Genomic DNA, 22,091 nt, shown 5'->3' with positions numbered 1-22,091 from the left:
AGCGCGCATCAGTGCTACAAAGGAAGCATTGGAGCATGAGACTGATATCACAGTGCAGATAAGTCCATACAACTGCACAAGGACCTCTTGCAAATGAAACATAGCGGCACAAGTATTGTATTTTGGAAACAATGAAGACTACTGATAATTAGTGTTGGTCTAGCTACTCTCCAGTGTGTAGTGGCGCCATGCAAGGATCATGGAAGAACAATCGTAAATGTAGGAAGTACTGTATGCTTCTAAACAATAAGAGTCATGCAAAATACATGTACTACTAGTACTAGTCATGTGTAAACTGTAAAGCAGGGATACTACACCCTCCCTTCCTACACTAAATCACGCCCTCGTGATTTGACAGCGAGTTCGATGATGTATGATGAACAGTACTCACTAGAAGGCACCGTCAGTAGGTGGACTGGACAACTAACTTGCATTCACGTACATGTATTCTTGAATCTTGAACAGAGTGCTTGATATTGGGACGAAAGGGTGACAACTGACACTAGTACTAGTAGTAGTAGTAGTAGTAGTAGCTCTAGCTCAGCAGCAGATCATAGGAGGCGGTGTGAACGTCATAGTAGATAGCGTATTACTTGTAGAGCGTCAACCGGGATATGGCAAAATAATATCGGAAATGATAACGTTTTTAGAGTAGACAGAAGAACTGAACTGATAACAAATCAAAAATAGAAGCACACCAGGTTCTCACCATCTCACGGGGTCAAAAAGGGAATATTGTCCTCCAAATACATGTAGGTCCTTAGAAAAAACCACAGTTGACTTGCTGCACAACCCTGGCACAACCTGCCAGCCAAATCGCAGTACCAAGGCGAACTGAGTACACAAGGGCATTCTCACACACATTGTCCCAGGTTAGCTAGGTAGACCGTGGCTCACCATGATCGGACGCCTACCGGACTAAACTGGATTCGCTCACTCGCATAAAGGAAGACTGAAGAGAACAGAAAGACTGAAGGAAGACAGGAAAGAGAATGCCATATCGGGAATTAGCTTACGTTGGACATGGAGCTTGATCGGTAGAGACGCTGTCCGTCATCATTTCGGGTTAGGGGGAGACGTGGCGGGCGAAGGAGTAGCGGCGACTGACGCATCAGGTTGGGCCATGCTGGTACCGGTTATACCAATAAACAATTTACCGCTGCCATCAATTCTGTAGCGCCGCTGCCATCAATGCAATACAGATACTAGGTGGGTTCGAATCTAGCAATTATAAAATTGAACCACCGCTGCCGCCAATGTAACGTGCGTGTCGAAGGCCACGCAGGACGAATCCAGAAGTTGACAACAAATAATTTCTATCCCACCGCTGCCACCAATGTAACGTGCGTGATCTAAGGCTAGGAGGCTACTACCCACAGTCAGTCAACCAACGTATCTGAACTTACTCCGGCACGGCCTGGAGGTTATCTTATATCAAAGTGAAAGTGAACTTGCTCTCTCTCAACCACGACTCTCTCCTATCTCTCTGATCTCTCTCCCATGAGATGCAAAACTAGAGAACTTATAATTATAGAATCTAACAAGGCCGTTGGCAAGGGGGCCAGCTAGGAAGCTTCAGCTGGGGTCTATTGCGGGAAACCAGCAGCAGGCAGCAAAACAGCTAAAGAATGTATGTGAAAGTGTAGCAAGCAATCTGGAAATGCCATTGTTTACTCGCAGCGCGCATCAGTGCTACAAAGGAAGCATTGGAGCATGAGACTGATATCACAGTGCAGATAAGTCCATACAACTGCACAAGGACCTCTTGCAAATGAAACATAGCGGCACAAGTATTGTATTTTGGAAACAATGAAGACTACTGATAATTAGTGTTGGTCTAGCTACTCTCCAGTGTGTAGTGGCGCCATGCAAGGATCATGGAAGAACAATCGTAAATGTAGGAAGTACTGTATGCTTCTAAACAATAAGAGTCATGCAAAATACATGTACTACTAGTACTAGTCATGTGTAAACTGTAAAGCAGGGATACTACACATGTACGTAGTCATGCACATTATAGTTTTTTTCGTACATAATTTCAGCACAATCATCGGTTGTTTTTGTTTGCACAGACAGTGGTTTTCAGCAATGTACTTCACACTTCCTTGATACTTTTCAATAGCACAATGTTGGTGTCAGCGTATACATGGTACAGTCGTCCCTCTCTAATCCGGCACCTTTTGCTACGGCATTTTCTGCTGGATTAACGAGGGTGCTGGATTAAGAAATCCTGCCCTCTGACCCGGCCCTACCATGTATCATATGTATGTCAAAACGCAGGGTTTTTCCGTGTCGACCCAAGTATTTGGTGCACGGCTTTATATTCTCAATTGTCCTCCGGGAATATACACAGTGATAAAGTAAAACAGAGAACATGTTCACATGTACTCTTGCACACACACGCACACACACACACACACCTGAAAATTGGCAGGACACTACTCCTTGCTAAATAAAAATAAGAAAGTATAGTTGACTGCCGTTGTCTCCTGGCCTGGACAAGCCTAGCCTGGCCTGGCAAGGAGTGCACCTGTACGGTACGCGATTTAGATTTACGACTGCCGGATTATGAAATCAAACTACGTGCAGTTTGAGCGATTCGTTTCAAAAAGTCACTGCCGGAGGCGGAATTCAAGTGCCGGATTAAGATGTAGGAATTGAACGAAAAAAATCGGTTTCGTCAGAAAGTGCGCCGGTTGGCAAGGGTTCCGGATAAACAAGTGCCGGATTAGAGAGGGACGACTGTATAAGCCCATGCCCGCGTATAACTATAAGCCCATGCCCGCGTATAACTATAAGCCCATGTTCACTAGTATAAGCCCACCGAAATGTCCTTGTGAAACAGAATATGAGCCCATGGCCCATGGGCTTATCCGCGGGATTCTACGGTAGTCTACATGGTCTATGACCGCTAGCGCTGCACTCTCCGTCTCTACGTAGCCATGGTAGCTTGCCGTGCCTGTTCCGCGATCCGTGTTCATGGTTCGGTGTTCGACACCTCCCGGACTTCGGCGGTCGCATGCATGACGGGTACTCTACATGGTGTCGACTGCCGCATGTCGAAGCGTAGATCTATTATGACCGTGTGCATGGTGTGTGTCCCGAGGCACTTCTTCTACTCCAGCGAGCCATGCCAGTTCAAAATTCATGCTGCCCAGCCATTTCGCTTGACGTCTCCTATCTATTTTGTGAACAGGCTAAATTAATGGGGTCGTGCGTTCCAGTTTTTACCCCTCATTTCTCTCTAGTTATAGAGTAGAGCCACTAGAGGCCTACCAGATGCCCTAGTCAGGTCGTTATTCCCGACAGCCTTCGGCTTTGACCAAGGATCTAGGAGTGATCATGAATGGCTATTTATGAGCGTCGCTTCATATTATTTTATCGTCCACTTGCTTCAGGGGCAGACCACACATCGCTGACGACGACGGTTCAAGTAAATAATTAGTCGACTCGGGCTCTCCAGGGCCGGCCGGACAGGTCAACTGCAGCGCTCCATACCGATAGCGTGATTCCAAGTAATTCTGATAAGAAGGAGGTGGGATTGGCTGCCGTAGATCTACGGCACGTAACCGGCCTGAGTGATGGCGGAGGCCAGACCCCCATCGTCCAGCTCCAGACCCGGCTCCAGCGCACGCCAAAAGCACGCGAGAGAGGCCTCTGCTGGCAGGACAGCGGCTGAGAAGGAGATGCATCTAAACGCAGCCAGACACCTTCCCGGCTCACGACCCGCTCGAGGGTTTGCGTGAGTAGATTTGCATTGAATTATTTGTACTTCTTTTCATGACGATGGGTCCGATCCGTAGATCTGCGTGGTTGCCCTGTTGCTTGCATGGGCTACATTGCAGTAAAACTCTCCAAATCTGGGCAGGTCGGGATCGAGTACTACCGACCGCACTGCCGGCCCATGGTTCTAGCCAGGTCAAAATAGTGGGGGAGGGAGGGAGGGGGGGGGGCCCCGTAGGGAACAGTTACCCCATAACCCATCTTTGTATACACTCATACCTCGTTTATCCGGGCAGTCCGGGACCTTGCACTGCCCGTAACTTTGAAATGTCCGTAACTCCGAATCATATACATCTTGATGGGGAAAAGGCCATCGATATGGCATATGACGTCAATATTTTTACGAAAAGTGACAAAAGAGTAGTAATATTTCCCCTGAAACTCGCCCAAATAGTGCCCGGTAGACCGAAGTGCCCGTAACTTCGGGGTCCGGATAAACGAGGTATGAGTGTACTCCAAAATAATTAATTGCCTTGCCATGCAAAATTCAACGCAGGGCTCTCCCCCCCCCCCCCCCCCCCCCCCCGACTTCACTCCAGGCAAATGTTCCTTTATGAACCCTCTAGTAGTGATTATCGACTGCATTTTCGTTGAATGGCATGAAAAACACAAAAATCAACAAATAAGTAGGGGGCGGGGCACCTTCTTACAGGGGAGGGGGGAGTGCTCAATCAGAGGAGAAGGGTGCTGTGCCCCCCCCCCCCCCCCTGCTACCATCCTTTGGCTAGAACCTTGTAGACCGTACCGTAAAGTACTCAGAGCATGCATGCAAGTAAATATTTTCTATTCAAATCATAAGTTTTTGGCGCCGTTTTCGGTGAAAAGCCAATTTCCGTGCCTCTACAATGTAGATGGGTTAGAAAGATGCCCACTAGACGGACGCGCCGGGATTAGGGACGCGCCGGGATTAGGGACGCGCCGGGATTAGGGACGCGCCGGGATTAGGGACGCGCCGGGATTAGGGACATCCGGATTAGGGGCGTTTCACTGCACTTCTTTTCTTGACGACGGTAGATGCACAAGGTTTCCTCGTTACTTATATGGACTACATTACATGTAGTAGTCCCCAGCAGCAGGGTGTCAACAGGAGCCTCACCTACCGGTAGTCCCCAGCAGGGTGTCAACAGGAGCCTCACCTACCGGTAGTCCCCAGCAGGGTGTCAACAGGAGCCTCACCTACCGGTAGTCCTGGATAGGCTGCAGGTATCGCTTCAACAGTGCTCCTGGCTGGAACAAAATCCAATCTACGAACCAGAAGTCACCTTCACGTTGTAGTACGGTTTTACAATATCGGCATGTAGCGGCTTGCAACGGCACTGTGTACTCACCAGTAATCCATGGTGATAGTCCGTCTGAGGATGTTAGTGTGGGTTTGATTGGTCAACTTGATTTGCATCATATTCAATGGAGCAGTCAGGATAGTGATGAGCTGAGTTCATGGAACAGAACAATGAATATATTTTCCAGAAATACTTGCGCGGCTAGGACCGCCGGAAGGAGTTTTTTGATTGGTCCGGTAATTTCATTGCCTTTCGTGCTATGTGTATGATCTAGCGGGTGCACATGCCCTCTGCAGTAGGAAACACATGTCAGCGGCCAAAATGTTGGTCCAGTGATAACCTGACCAACCGGACCGGTTCCAGTGGGCCTGGTAGTTCAGTGATCTATTAATTTTTCTTCGACTTTCAATGGGTTTTGCATCTTACCTTGCATGGCTACTCCAGCAGGGGGGGGATTGTTCGGAACAATACCTGGTCTCAGCCTCATCCCTAGAACCAGTGCATACCAATCACACACTCAGCCCTGCTCTAAACGATCCTATTCCAGGTCGGACCAATCAAATGCACCCGTAGTAGCCCTGTGGCTCCCACGACCCTCAGGGCCAGGTGTTTTCGTACGATACGTTTGTTTTCACCAACCAGAACCTGTATTTCTCCTTTGGACAGCATCTAGCACACAAGGCTATAGCATGTGTTGGACACTGTCATGTAAAGGCACACTACATTGTATAACAATTACTGGAATTGTACACACACACACCCTGTGGCAACACCTTATACATTATTATCACGAAATGTGAAGTGCTAGATAAAGGGGACGGAATTAAGTGCCAACGGATACGTCGCTTTGCTGGTGGTGTGCTGTGGCAAAGCCGTGTCGAGGTCGGCTGGAGAGACTCGGCAGTGACGGTGTGGTGTGGCAAAGTCGTGTCGAGGTCGGCTGGAGAGACTCGGCAGTGACGGTGTGGTGTAGCAAAGTCGTGTCGAGGTCAGCTGGAGAGACACGGCAGTGACGGTGTGGTGTGGCAAAGTCGTGTCGAGGTCAGCTGGAGAGACACGGCAGTGACGGTGTGGTGTGGCAAAGTCGTGTCGAGGTCAGCTGGAGAGACACGGCAGTGACGGTGTGGTGTAGCAAAGTCGTGTCGAGGTCGGCTGGAGAGACTCGGCAGTGACGGTGTGGTGTGGCAAAGTCGTGTCGAGGTCAGCTGGAGAGACTCGGCAGTGACGGTGTGGTGTAGCAAAGTCGTGTCGAGGTCGGCTGGAGAGACACGGCAGTGACGGTGTGGTGTGGCAAAGTCGTGTTGAGGTCAGCTGGAGAGACTCGGCAGTGACGGTGTGGTGTGGCAAAGTCGTGTTGAGGTCAGCTGGAGAGACTCGGCAGTGACGGTGTGGTGTGGCAAAGTCGTGTTGAGGTCAGCTGGAGAGACTCGGCAGTGACGGTGTGGTGTAGCAAAGTCGTGTCGAGGTCGGCTGGAGAGACACGGCAGTGACGGTGTGGTGTGGCAAAGTCGTGTTGAGGTCAGCTGGAGAGACTCGGCAGTGACGGTGTGGTGTGGCAAAGTCGTGTTGAGGTCAGCTGGAGAGACTCGGCAGTGACGGTGTGGTGTGGCAAAGTCGTGTTGAGGTCAGCTGGAGAGACTCGGCAGTGACGGTGTGGTGTGGCAAAGTCGTGTTGAGGTCAGCTGGAGAGACTCGGCAGTGACGGTGTGGTGTAGCAAAGTCGTGTCGAGGTCAGCTGGAGAGACACGGCAGTGACGGTGTGGTGGTTGATGAAAACATGTACGGTAGTGTCAGTACTGTTCAATGAAATCCTTTCAAGCGAGTTAATGCCAAGGCCGGCCGGGCGCTGTGCAGCCCTAGACCTGCACCGAGACTGGGATGTGAACTGGTGCAGGGCACTATGCAGCCCTAGACCTGCGAATACTGGGACGTGAACTGGTGCAGAGTGCAAACTTGACTCGCACGGTCGGATTTCACTGAGCAGCGCTGTTGAACAGAGCTGATGCACATCCATCACATCACCACATTGGACGGCCATGTATATTGTTGGTTACAACTCCACTCAACCCCTGCATTCTATGGGTCACATGATGTCGGTCGTGTATGTTTGTCTGGGCGTGTGTGTGTGTGTGGGGGGGGGGGGGGGCGTGTATGTGCGTGTGTGTGCCGGTGTATGTGTGTGTGTGTGCCGGTGTGTGTGTGTGTGCGTGCGCATGTGTGTATGTGTGTGTGTTCACGTGTGTGTATTTGTACAGCTTACTAGTGGAGTGGATGCGACGTCATCGTACGTGTCTGTTACTGGAACATTTCTGCTTGGGTACGTACTGCATGTGTTGGCAGAGTCCGTTCTGCAGGCTATGTATCCATGGCCACAGACTTGTATTGCATCCACATGCTGGCATGACGGTCGTATGTCCAAAACAGGTGATGATGTCAATGGTTTATTCTGCACATTGCCTATTCTGCTGTTTAAATTTAAAGCCAGCGTTCATTAGTTCGTTCCTTTGATTTTATCATGAACAGGACCAGAGGAAGCTTTAAACTTGCTCAAGGAAGCGTCACTTGAAGCATACCCCGAAGGAAAGGTGTTATACCAACAAGACGACGCTGGTCCCTCGGCGTAAGTATTGGTTGTGTTTCGCATTTCCCCATATCCTCCTCGTCTCACCTTGTCTCTCTGTGCTGTAGTCAGATTACAACTTACCCTACTTGGGTTCATGGTAGGGTGTGCGTTGGGGGGGGGGAGGGGGGGGCGACATTCCTCCAGTATTCCACACTCTGCCGTTATGATTGGAAATACCGATATCCTGGGTATGACAGAAGCTCATTGCGCATGCCGTAACCTGAGCCAGTTTCCATGATTTTCCATGATTTATAGTCTCGCACCCCAATAAACTGCCGACTTGACCAACCAATCACAGTCCTCAATTTTAGTTTACAGTGCTGGTACGTATTGTATGGCACCGCTGTACTGCTGGTTGGACGTAATGCCCACCAGGGGGGGGGGGGGGGGGGGAGGGGGGGGGTGTCACATATGGCACGACCAGTATGACAATGGTGGTACCACTTATCGTCCAGGATGATCCTTCCAATTCATCCAAAAACAAAACAATAAAAGAGCGTTAAAACGTGCCCTGTTGGCCGAAAAATCCGATTTTTCCCGCGGTGGGCACCCCTGGACACCGGCCGTACCACTCCCCACTGCCCTGTGACACCGCCTACCCACTCCCCACTGCCCTGTGACACCGCCGTACCACTCTCCACTGCCCTGTGACACCGCCATACCACTTCCCACTGCCCTGTGACACTGCCGTACCACTCCCCACTGCCCTGTGACACCGCCGTACCACTGCCCACTGCCCTGTGATATCGCCGCACCACTCCCCACTGCCCTGTGACACCGCCTGCCCACAGTACAGGTTTGGGGCAACCTGACCACCGCACACAAATGCACACCTGCTACAGTCAGACCTCGCTTAACCGCACACATCTTTTTTCCACAAAAACATCCGGATAGGCGAGGTAACCGGATAACTGAACACACATACTGTATATGCATGTGGCATGTCAAAAGTAGTGACATCATACATACATGTAGACAGGTCCTATGCAGTACGCCTAGCGTGCCCAGTATGTAAAACAAGCGAGAAAAATGACAAGTGCATGCAACTGAGTGCTGTCCGCACACACCCAGCAGGTCAAGGACCTCATTTGCTTGTACAACTCGTTGATACTAGCTTCTGCAGGCGCTAGCCAGCCACATGCAACCGGATACGACGAAGCATTTTGTACACATTTTAACCAGTTTGTACACAAAATCATGCACCGGTATGCGGATCGCGAGGTCCGGTTATGTTGTATGCACAACATATGCTGCACATCGGTAACCAGCGATTTTCTTCCGGATGGCGAGGGATCCGGATAAACAAGGACCGGATAAACGAGGTCTGACTGTACTCTCAAAGCCTAGCTTATGGAGTCATTGCCTGCCGCCGGACCAAAACAGCCATGTCAGTTTGTATAATTGTATAAAGTGATTAGGGGCATGCCAAGAGCTTACCAATGACTACCGAAAGCGCCAGTGATTCTCTTTACTGATGTTTGTCTTGACACTCTGATTGCTGACATTTTTCATCACAAAATCGCGCTGGCTTGTGAATTACTAAAGCCGATCCCGCCGCTAAAACTACCAGTTTGACAGGACTGCAGTCGGTCTCAGTGTCTTGTCTAGCTATCACTCTGGCCTAGGATGTATAGAAAACCGCTGGCAGTACTCGTATTCACGGTCCTTCCGGGTACGTTTGTACACTGATGACTGGTGTGAATATCACGTGAAAACATCATCGGGCATGTGTGGACTGAGAAAACCGCCTCACTGCAGACAGGTTACCTGTGATTATGGTGTTTGTTCGCCAGGTCATGTGACATGGTTCCTGCATCTCTACTTCTACTAGCCTCCATGCACATTAGCACTAAGGCTAGGGTATATCCGACCCAAAGTGGAAAGCCGGCACCCTGGACCAGTTGCCATTGCATACTTTCTACAAGTACATCATCGTATCTTGCACATGTGTATGTCCAGCACCGTCCATACCACTTCCGGGGCGTCAGGGCCCGTGCAAGTGGAGGGCGCCACACACTCGACACAATGTTCTTTTATTACAATCAGGAAATTGTGAGGACAACAATGGACAAAGAACTGAACGGATTCCAATGTAATCAGGATGTAATCAGGGCTAGCATACAGTGCTATACATGTACTTCAGGTCAGATGTCACCTCGGCAAAACTGGTGCATCCATGTTATAATGTTGTTCATTGTGTCTTGCAGTGCTTACATCGTGCTGGATGGGACAGTGTCATTACACTCCCGTGATGTACACAGTCAAGCAGAGGCCGATGACTACTGTAAGTACATGACTGTAGACTAGGACAATAGCATCATGTTGTTGTGTACCCCTGCTGCTGTTGTGCGGTCTGGTTGTCTGCTGGCTGTTTTAGTTGTGTTGCTCTGGAGGTGCATTAACCCTACGTGCATATGTGTGTGTGCGTGTGTGTGCGTGTGTGTGTGTGTGTGTGTGTGTGTGTGTGTGTGTGTATATGTGCATATCTTCATGTCAGTGGGCATGGCCCATCATGACCTCTCCGTGTCATCACGCATTCCAAGCAGCGGCAGCAGCAGCAGTTCAACTCTAACATCCACTTCACATCATGCCAAGAAACGGCCTGCTACCGACGAGCTATCAGTCAATGTCATGAACAGGTATACTGATTTCACTGTCTCAGGAAAACTGGATACTGAGTGGATAGGGATATCAAAAAAACACTGAAGCACTTTCCAGGCAGTTACATAGCCATTGAAGTTACCTCTTCCAGGTATTTGTTAATTAGTCTTCTACAAGTAAAAAAATCACGATGCGTGCGAGACTCGGCTGGAAGCCGAGTTTTCTACATGCATAGGAATGCCGCCACCCTCTATGGATCAAGGTGCAGATGCAGCTCCTAAAGCGGTGGGAGGTGAGTAGATCAGCTCACCACAAAGTGGTCAAAGACCGAAATCTCATTCGCTGCAGCCATGGTTCCCTCATGCCAGGCCACGAATTCTCAATAAACTGTGGGTTGCAGCACGGCTGGAAAATCCTTCCGCTTCCAAGCAGGACTTGAACCTGGTACCCTCTGTTTTCTTAATCGTGGCCTTAGACCACCCCACTAGACAAGTACGTCGAAGTAGACCAGCCGCATATCCGAACAATTATAAATAAGGACTAGGCATTCCGAGACATCCGGTCGGATGAGCCAACCACATCAGCACATCGCCCCTACTCCCCTTTGTCTTGTTGTCCAGTGTCATTTCAGTTGTCCTCTTCCCCTGCTTATTACTTCGTAGTAGGGCTGTGTTTGCTAGTAAAAAAATGTGTACCTCAATGTCGTACTGCGAAGCACTCTATTGCCTGATAACCCACGAATCCCCAGGGACCACAATGCCAACTTTTAGGTCTTCCGCTTCCTTGCTCCGTGGCCGTGGTAACTAAAAGTTAGTCAATCTGCGGACAGAACTGTTTCGTCCTTCGTGGACTCATCAGCGCAGCACAGATAAAATGAGGCCGAATCTGATAGCAATGAAAAATAAAATTTCCAATGCCAGATTCAAACCAGATTTAAACCAGGTACAACTAGAAGTTAAAGTGGCGTTTCGTTTCATACTATCTGTGTGTGTGTGTGTGTGTGTGTGTGTGCACGTGCATGTGTGTATGTGTGTGTGTGTGTGTGGGGGGGGGGGGGGTGTGTGTGTATGTGCGTGTATGTGTGTGCGCGCACGCGTGCATATGTGTGTATGTGTGTGTGTGTGTGTGTGTGTGTGTGTGTGTGTGTGTGTGTGTGTGTGTGTGTGTGTGTGTGTATGTATGTGTGTGTGTGTGTGTGGAAATTCAGTCTGATGGGTGGTGCTTCTCCTGATGTTTCTCGTCGACACCTACCGCCCATTGTCCTCGCTGGAGATTCAGACTGTGCCGCTAAGGAGGAGAGGAGAAGGAAGCGCAAAGTTGATGGCCATCAAATTACCGTCACTGACCTTGAGCAGCAGGATGGCGACTCGGTTTTTGAGGATGCAGCAAATGAAGAGGTATGCTTTGAGATATGACACAAGGAGAGGCCGCTTTGAATCAAGAAATTTGTCAAAGACGCAAAGACATCACAGAAAATTACAAAAATTGGAAAATCCTTTTTTCTACTACTAGTATTTTGTTCAAATGTCGTGTGTAGTCATGCCATATTGTTAGATGTTCTTTTTGTAAGTTGTTGTGTAGCGACACTGGTCGGGTGTGTGCAATGGGGCAAGAGACATCACAAGTCCGTTCCTATGTGTCACATCACTATCCTATGTGCTGTGCATCCAGGTAGGGCATGGGTTTCAGCTAGACCTGATGGTGGAAGGGAATTCGTTTGGCGAGATGGCTCTGCTGCGTCCTGACAGACCGCGCTCGTTCACGGCCGTAGCACAGTCTGATGTGAGTGTGTGCCAGGTTGGTGTGTGTGCTAGGCGGGTGTGTGTGCTAGGCTGGTGTGTGTGCTAGGCGGGTGTGTGTGCTAGGCGGGTGTGTGTGCTAGGCGGGTGTGTGTGCTAGGCGGGTGTGTGTGCTAGGCGGGTGTGTGTGCTAGGCGGGTGTGTGTGCTAGGCGGGTGTGTGTGCTAGGCGGGTGTGTGTGCTAGGCTGGTGTGTGTGCTAGGCGGGTGTGTGTGTGCTAGGCTGGTGTGTGTGCTAGGCGGGTGTGTGTGCTAGGCGGGTGTGTGTGCTAGGCGGGTGTGTGTGCTAGGCGGGTGTGTGTGCTAGGCGGGTGTGTGTGCTAGGCGGGTGTGTGTGCTAGGCGGGTGTGTGTGCTAGGCGGGTGTGTGTGCTAGGCTGGTGTGTGTGCTAGGCGGGTGTCAGTACATGTGTAGTGACACTTCTTTGTTCGTTTATCACACTAGTATAGTACACACACACACACACACACACACACACACACACACACACACACACACACACACACACACACACACACACCTTGACCTTGACCTTGATCTTGCCCATTGCGTACGCAATGATAGCGAATGTCGGAAAGTTCAAGTGAGAACACGAGCGCAGAACTTGGCATGTCGTTTCAGGTCTCTTGGTCGACGAAACGGGCGTCCACAGACACATAGAAGAGGATCAGGAGCGGGCCGTGGCGGTGGGGTGCTACTCGCAACTCGTCTCCAGCCGGGACGATCTTGGCAACTCTCAAGCCAGGTGGTCACGCCGAGGTCCGCCAGGTCAGTCGACACCACATCTCGCCACCTCTTCTTCGGGCCGTGACGAGGACGGGGGGCAGGCAGCTCGCCGAACAGCAATTGCTTCGGTGCGCGCAAGTCGCCCATCCTGCCGACGTGACCCAGCCAACGAAGCCGGTGTCGACGGATGATGCTGGTGATGTCAGGGTCGACACCGAATGTAGCCGCTAATGTGGCCGTTGAGATCCGATCATCCTACTGTTGACGACGGCTGATACCCACGATGGACCGAACACACTGATGGTGAAAGGTGTTTAGCTTCTGGAGGTGGCCTGCCTTGGTGGTCCACGTCTCCGCACCATACAAGAGGGTCGTGAGGACGACAGCCTCATAGACACGCCTCTTGCTGCGAAGCGACAGGGTCTTGTTATCAAAGACAGGAGCTTTGAGGGCTCCGAACACAGCTAAGGCTTTCGCAAGGCGAGAGCGGACATCAGCACAGGCAAGACCATCCGAGGAGAGCACACTGCCAAGGTAGGTGAATTGGTCCACCGCCTCAATCGTGTCTGCTCCAACAACAACGTCACGGCGATCAGCAGACTCACCCACAGCCATACCCTTGGTCTTTCTCACACTGACGTTAGGCCCCAGCTGCTTGCACATGTGATGAAGCTGGAAGTCATCGCTTCGAAGGCAGGCCGAGATGTTGCGTAGAGTGCAGCGTCGTCAGCAAACTGGGATTCTGTGACCGTTGATGACAGGAGCTTGCCCTTCGCCGTTCGGTCACCAACTAGCTTCCTCCCGACTTTATATCGAAAGGATATGCCAGCGTCCGGACAACTGGACCGCCAACTGGCAACGACGGCAGAGAAGTACAAGTTGAAGAGCATCCTGACCATCATGCGTAAATCCTGGTTCGAAGGCACTGTAGTCGATGATTGGCGTGATGCAGTGGTTGTGCCCATCCCGAAGAAGGGAGATCTACACCACTGTGATAACTGGCGCGGCATCAGTCTGTTGGACGTTGTCGGCAAGCTGCTTGCCCGTATTCTGCAGGACCGCCTCAAAGCTATCGCTGAAGATGTCTTGCCAGATTCTCAGTGCGGCTTCAGAAAGGGACGTGGCTGCGTCGATATGGTGTACGTCGCACGGCAGTTGATGGAGAAGACGTTGGAGCATGATTCAGATGCATATGTCCTGTTCGTCGATCTGAGAAAGGCGTATGACAGTATCCCGCGCGCAGCCCTGTGGTAGGTTCTCCAGAAGCTTGGTGTTCCGCCGGCAATGCTCCGCATCATTCAGTCACTCCACAACGGCATAACTGCTTCTGTTCGGGTGGATGGCAAGCTGACTGACCCAATAACTGTGCGGAATGGATTGCGTCAGGGCTGCACGCTCGCACCAATGCTCACACACACACACACACACACACACACACACACACACACACACACACACACACACACACACACACACACACCTCAGACCTGCTCATCGCGGAAGCGATGATAGCAAACAGCTATGTTAGACATAGCAACACACACACACACACACACACACACACACACACACAAACATACACACACACACACACACACTCGCACAAACACGCACACATTTGTATAATGCACACACACACACACACACACACACACACACACACACACACACACACACACACACACACACACACACACACACACACACACACACACACATACACATACAGACACACACACACATGTACACGTACACGGTACAATACAATAATACCCATCCACAGATGATGACAGGTCCTGAAAAGACCGACAGTGTTTCAGTCACGGGGAACAGAACTGCGAGAGGCGAGTGAGGTCCTGGCGGCGGTGAAAATCTCGGCCGCAGTGGCACCTGAAAACCTAAGACACAGGTTTACACACATGTACACACACACACACACACACACACACACACACACACACACACACACACACACACACACATACACACACCTTGACCTTGACATTGATACACGTTGCCTGGATAGGTTACACGGTCCCCGTCAGGGGAGAGGGGTGGAAGAGGCTGAGGAGCAGCACTTCTGATGACGCACTAGATGGTGACGTAGTCGGAACTTCCTTTGGCAAGGGCACTCAAACGGGAAGTCGGCCCTTTCCGACACTGTCCTTCGTTTCGTGCGGTCGCACTTGTGTCTGGCCAAGCCGCTGCTGGACTTGAAACTCCGGTGGCAGGTGCTGCACTGCAGAGTGACCGGGGTGCTCGATGTTGGGAGCAGGTCCGTGATCGCACCGATGGGTAGCCAATCCACCGGGGCTGCGGAACCAACGTTGGCAGAGACGACATTGGCCAGCGCCAGCCTGATTGCACACTGGTTTCTGTCGTTCTGCCAAGCATTTGTGACGCTTCTCATCTGATGGGCAAGAGAAGTACCGATCACATACTTGGCAATGGACATGTCGATACACACACACACGCACACACACACACACACACACACACACACACACACACACACACACACACACACACGCACACACACACACACACACACACACACACACACACACACACACACACGCACACACACACACACACACACACACACACACACACAAAAACGTAAACAAGCTACAATACTACTACTAAGTACTCAAGGTGCTAGAGGTATTATCAATGATTATAGCTGCCCCGTGGAGAGTACGTATCCGTTATGGCAACACTATCTCTATGGCAACACTACCTCTATGGCAACACTGTATGTATGTCAACACTGTCTCTATGGCAACACTGTATCTAGGTCAACACTGTATGTATGTCATCGCTGTCTGTATGTCAACACTGTCTCTATGTGAACAGGTTGAGCTGCTGGTGATCGACCTGGAGCACATGAAGAGCTTCACAAGTCAAGTATCTCGAAAGGTATCCTAGTCGTTTGAATGTGTGACAGTACCCACCCATCCAGTGCTGCAGGCCAGGTGCCTATGCCTGCACATACCTCCATTTTAGTGGTTGTACCCATGCAGGTCCGCCACAACCAATCCGACTGGTCTGGCCATGGCTGGACCAACGTTTTGACCAGCAACGTGTGTTACTGACTGCTGGTTAGGTACTGTGTAGCCATCATTATAATTATCATACACAAACTGTATGAAAGTCATGTGACTACCCTCCTTATCATACACAAACTGTATGAAAGGCTAAGGTCTGGCCAGATCAATCAAAAAGTGCTTCTGCTCGTCCGGCCATGCACTGTTCCAGTCGACTGATACCGGTACAGACGTGCATGAAGTAATGACCTGTGGAAAGGCCGCATGACGTGCAGGACGAGCAAGTCCACGCACAATCTGAACGGAAATACAATACTGCATGTGTTGGTGTAGCGGCTCTATTGTACATGCCACTGCCGCAGTAGAGATTACTACTGCAATGGCAGAAGTCAGTCATGTGCCCTAAGAGCATGTCCCCTGTGCCGTACTTCATGGTCTATTTATTCTTTCTTTGCCCATGCAGGCCCTGGATGAGAAGCTTCAGATACTGGAATCAAACGCAGTGTTTCAGGTGAGCATTTCACGGTAAAACATTGGTAATGATTGTATCGGCAGCATGAGACAGCACCATGGCATGTGGGTAAGCCACTGAAACAACGACTACACTAGCGGTGGACATCCTTGAATGCAAGTACAGTCAGACCTCGCTTGACCGCATACATCCATTTTCCACAAAAACATCCGGGTGGGCGAGGGAACCGGATATTCGAACACACATACTGTATGTATGCATAACATATGCTGTAAATTGGTAGCCAACAATTTTCTTCCGGATGGCGAGGGATGCGGATAAAAGAGGAGCGGATAAGCGGCAAGGTCTGACTGTACATGTAGTAGTAATTAGGACGGCATGCGATAGATTGAGATCTGCATGATCGACACAGCCACGGTGTGGAGGAGCTTGCGCCAATACATGTACAGTCGTCCCTCTCTAATCCGGCACTTGTTTATCCGGAACCCTTGCCAACCGGCAAAAACCGATTTTTTTCGTTCAATTCCTACATCTTAATCCGGCACTTGAATTCCGCCTCCGGCAGTGACTTTTTGAAACGAATCGCTCAAACTGCACGTAGTTTGATTTCCTAATCCGGCAGTCGTAAAAGTGCACTGCTTGCCAGGCCATGCGCCAGGCTAGGCCAGTCTGGTCAGTGCCATGCCGGGCGCGCGGGGCCACTTCAGACTCAGAGTTCAGTTCAGTTGACAACTGTACTCGACCTAGCGCGGGAGAGTTCTGTTCGGTTGGTTGTTAGGACTTTTCTGAACCCTAACTCAATTTATACAAAGAGAAAGACCAAGGAACTACAAGTTACGCTATACTGTCCACTAACACCACCAGTTACGAAACAATCAGCTCATGCGATAACATTGCACGACACTGACCGACGGTACTGACGTTCTACAACTAACTATCGTTCGTTCGACCTGCATGATGTCGACTGCTTGCGTGGCCTTCTCAAGAAGGTCAATGTTGTCCAGGAGACAACGGCTAAGCAGTCAACCATACTTTCTTATTTTAGCAAGGAGTAGTGTGCTGCCAATTTTCAGGTGTGTGTGTGCGTGTGTGTGCAAGAGTACATGTGAACATGTTCTCTGTTTTACTTTATTACTTTCTCACTGTGTATATTCCTGGAGAACAGTTGAGAATATAAAGCCGTGCACCAAATACTTGGGTTGACACGGAAAAACCCTGCGTTTTGACGTATGATACATGCATGCAATTGGGTAGGGCCGGGTCAGAGGGCAGGATTTCTTAATCCAGCACCCTCGTTAATCCAGCAGAAAACGCCGTAGCAAAAGGTGCCGGATTAGAGAGGGACGACTGTACATATGTATCCGCAATACTGCGTGTTGCCCGTGAGTTGTGCGTCTAGTAAGTTATGGTGAACAAGGTCGGCTGGAGAGCACATTGCGTTTGTATGTGTTCGTTTGTGTGTGTGTATGTGTTTGTTTGTGTGTGTGTGTGTATGTGTTTGTTTGTGTGTGTGTGTGTGTGTGTGTATGTTTGTTTGTGTGTGTGTGTGTGTGTGTGTGTGTGTGTGTGTGTGTGTGTGTGTGTGTGTGCGTGTGCGTGTGCGTGTGCGTGTGTGTGTGTGCTAGATTAACTCTTGTGTAATCAATGGTGCTAGTGACGCTTAGATCAGATCCACTCTGATTTAGCCACCCACACTAGTAGCAAGTATTACCTTCACTGGGGGCAGGGGTAACTGCAGTTGGGTCCCAGGACGGATACCCGGATGCCGTCAATCCTTTTTCTGCACCTTGTCCTCACCCACTTACTGAGGTGTGGTGAGCCCATAAGCGGGATCATTTTCAAGTCCACCCAGAGTTTTTGGGGATTTCAGGGGTTGTCGGCCGTTGGGCGGTTCTTTTTTTTTGAATAGCCAGTTGAGTCATCTTTCCAAGATTCCTTTTGAGTCTCTCTCCCCTCTCCCGGGGAGACCCAAGTGACCAGTTTTGGCAGTGTGCAACAAGTACAAGTGTGTGGGTGTGTGGGTGTGTGTGTGTGCGCGTGTGTGCGCGTGTGTGCGCGTGTGTGTGCGTGTGTGTGTGTGTGTGTGTGTGTGTGTGTGTGTGTGTGTGCGTGTGCGTGGGGATTCACTGGCCAGAAAAAAACCACTTCATACCTGTGTGGTGTAGACCAGGCTGAATAGTGACAGTCAATTCTCTTCAGGCTTGCAAGCTGTTGAATGGTGCAGTCCCAGCAAAAGCTGTTATGGCTTCTGCTGTAGCATCGCTATCATCGCCTCCGGCGATGGGCGTCAAATGGTCAATGGTCAATGGTGTGTGTGTGGGGGGGGGGGACTGAATTACCATGCGCTAGTGCTCAGAATTATGCATGAACACCAATCTAGCCGTGACAGGGGGACAATGTCACACTGAGATACTTGAATGACATTGGTCACATCCGGTCCGGTGTAAGGACAAACGATAACCCTAGCTAAGAAGGATGCCGGTTGAGCACTTGGTTAGCCTGACTGGATGCCGAATGAGAAGTGTCTGTCTTCCTGCTCTTCTTTTCCTGACTGGCCTGGTTGCCTAGCAATGGAAGTGGATGGGGCAAGTCAGACTCGCGTCCTACATGAAGGAGGTCAGTGTTCCCATGGAAACGACTGTGTTCCGACAACACGAGCCAGTCGCCACTGTCTACTTCATCAAATCTGGCCAGGTACGTTCCAGTGGCAATGAACAAGAATTCCCGTGGCTATGCAGAAGATGGTGCAACGAACAGTGGAGTACTGAAAAACCGGGAATTTTCGGTGCTGTAATATTTTCGGTATTTCCCAAAATAAAGCTGTGTGGACCCTGGCTAGCGCCAGACGTTACTGAAGCAACGTCTTTTGCATAGCTACAGGAATAAACCAGGTTTCTGTATTGCAGGCGGCATGCATGTACGTACATTTTCGGTGCGTTTTATTTTAGGGCAAAATTGCCTGTACCTGGATTTCCCGGAAATAGAACTCCATCGGAATTTTCCGGTTTACGGTATGGCGCTACTCCTAGCCAGGGTTGTGCACACTTTATCCTGCATGTACATGTACCAGTATGTGTATGTGTGTAGTCCGTCATCACAAGACCGGCTGGCTGTCGTCACACAGGACTATTCACCTGACGGATGACGTGAGCGGGCTCAGTGAAATGATCATGACCAGGGAGTCGTATATACCAGGGAGTCGTAAAATACCGGTATTTTACGACTCCCTGGTATATACCATATACGACTCCCTGATCATGATGATGATGAAGAAGTGTAGCAAAGAGTCCTGAGTTGACTCTCAACGGCATGATTACTGATCTGCATACTGGGCAGGTCAAGAAACAACGTTCCGCTTCCGGGGAATGTCATCAGTCCATGATCAGGTGCCGGATGCAGCTCCTAAACGATAGGCGAGAATAGATCAGATCCACTGACCAGAGGCCAAAGGCCGAAATCCCACCTGTCACATGCACGTTACCCTTGTACCGGCATGCAGGTCACTTTAAGCTTCCCTTTCACTGTGGGTAGCAGCATACTAGGACAGATCCACCCGCTTCCAACCTGGTACCTCTCGTTTCTCAGGCATGGTCTTAGACCAAGCCAATGTGCACCATGTCAATGATACGACATGGTGTAAAAGTGCTGGTGAAATATTACAGAAGGATTCACCCAGTGTGTGAGTGTGGGGGGGGGGGGTGTCACTGGTGAAGGCAGAGCTTAGCACACATGCAGTACAACAGCATTGCCTGGTGACAGGTGTGATGGCACAGCTGCCTGTGTAATATGGGGCAGTGTGCCATAGCAGACCGGCCTACATACAGAGCTGCACCGGCGCAATGATGCACTCCCAGCAGTTATAGACCCTAATTCATAATACGGTGTGTGGTTGTATGTGTGCTTGATAATATGTATGCCTGTGCTTGGGTCTGTAAGGTGAGACTGTTTGGGGAGGAGAAAGCTGAAATCGCGTCCAAGCCATTCCTATCGCGTCAAGGCTCCCTGGACCCTGGCTCGGGAAGAAGTCCGTACGGTTCCACGGACGGCTTGGACACCATCGGTGCAGCTGCTGCTGGCGGTCAAAAATCCAGAACACAATTTCAGTAAGCTGTACACCACGCTGTACACTGGCATTCTACCTGTTGGCACCCAGCAGTCAGCTGAGTTACTGACTTAACTTAATACACACGCACAGATATTTGGTATCTGCCGCCGATACATGTAGTTAAGAATGTGCCGCTGTAGTGTGGCATGGTGTGTAATATTCGCGTGGGCTAAAAAATGCAGTGTTGCAGTGTTGCAGTGTTGCAGTGTTACAGTGTTGCAGTGTTGCAGTGATGCAGTGATGCAGTGTTGCAGTGTTGCAGTGTTGCAGTGTTGCAGTGTTGCAGTGTTGGTGATCCATGCCAGGACTTTAGGGTTACTAGTAGTCGCTTGCTATTCTTGCTCATTTTGGATTATTTGGTCGCATGCACATGCTCACGGGCATTTATGTGCACAATTGATGGGTGGAAGCTGGCATTCGGTTTGCAAGAGGTAATGTATCCTTGGCTAGCATGCTGCTCAGTACAACCGCAGTCTCAGATCAGAGCATCAAAAATATGAGTGAACCGAGAGAGAGAGAGAGAGAGAGAGAGAGAGAGAGAGAGAGAGAGAGAGAGAGAGAGAGAGAGAGAGAGAGAGAGAGAGAGAGAGAGAGAGAGAGAGGGAGGGAGGGAGGGAGGGAGGGAGGGAGGGAGGGAGGGAGGGAGGGAGGGAGGGAGGGAGGGAGGGAGGGAGGGAGGGAGGGAGGGAGGGAGGGAGGGAGGGAGGGAGGGAGGGAGGGAGGGAGGGAGGGAGGGAGGGAGGGAGGGAGGGAGGGAGAGAGTAATCTTTGTTCAGTATTGTCTTGCTCTTCACTTGGTCGCTGGGTTCCACGCAAAGCACACGATATGTGTACATTGTTTTCTCCTTTATTGCACATTATCTACAGGTATAACAAGATCAAGAACATTGCAACAGTCGGTACCAGCGATATCCTGGGTGGATATGAAGTTGCTCATGACCTTCCTGGCTATAGATTCTCAGCACAGGTAATGTTCAGAAACCCCTCCCCCCCCCCCCCACACACACACATGCATGCCCCCCCCCACACACACACCCACACAAACACCCACATGCATGTGCACCCACAAGGGCCACATTGGGCCCACAGTGTCAAGATCACATTGGAAAAAAGGTTTCAGAGCAGACCCGCTCACTTCCCATGGTCTGCCCTGAAACCTTTTTTTCCTATGAATGAAGCTGCAGGAAGCCTCACCACTGCTACTAAGATCACGTTGACTTTGATCATCCTTTTCATGGTGTGCAGACTCCGCCAAAACATTGATTGGTCATTTTTTGGGAGAAGTTCAGAGACCATACCTGCATAATCCCCATTGCATTGATGATTGAGGCATTGTTAAAGACCTCGGTAACAACGACCTAACCAAAGTATGCACACTCGTACACTGAAGTCACAGTCGTCTGTCCAACACTTGCCACCACTCCAGAGCATGACACCGGGGTTCTAGCCAGGTTAAAATAGTGGGGGGGGGGGGGGGGGACAGTAGACCCGTAAGGGCACGTTCAGACTACCGATAAAAAGTGACGGAATGGGAAAGTTTCCAAGGTGATTTGATCACGTGACGTTACTGGCACGTTACCGGTGGGAAGGTTTTACTGCCGCGGCTGCTGCGGCGGTAACTGCATTCCGGCAGTAAAAAAGTGCTCAGGCTGGGAA

At 50.4% G+C, this 22,091-nt stretch overlaps 1 protein-coding gene across 1 annotated transcript; it reads left to right on the top strand.

Annotated features, from left to right (window-relative positions):
* Positions 1-3,196: 3,196 nt before the first annotated feature.
* LOC135810188 (uncharacterized) lies at positions 3,197-21,402 on the top strand (the record flags this gene model as incomplete). The annotated part of the gene is given in 12 exon segments (XM_065323661.1): positions 3,197-3,742; positions 7,319-7,380; positions 7,587-7,683; positions 9,894-9,970; positions 10,184-10,325; positions 11,495-11,684; positions 11,959-12,069; positions 15,668-15,730; positions 16,322-16,369; positions 18,899-19,024; positions 20,267-20,433; positions 21,303-21,402. Coding segments are annotated over 12 exon segments (1,344 nt in total), but the record flags the coding sequence as incomplete, so codon positions are not given.
* Between the last annotated feature and the right edge of the window lie 689 nt (positions 21,403-22,091).

The sequence above is a fragment of the Sycon ciliatum genome, chromosome 2 (assembly GCF_964019385.1).
Source record: "Sycon ciliatum chromosome 2, ocSycCili1.1, whole genome shotgun sequence".
NCBI classification, from domain to species: domain Eukaryota; kingdom Metazoa; phylum Porifera; class Calcarea; order Leucosolenida; family Sycettidae; genus Sycon; species Sycon ciliatum.
Note: the sequence above shows the minus strand (reverse complement) of the source record. Positions and strands in the feature narration are given on the sequence as shown.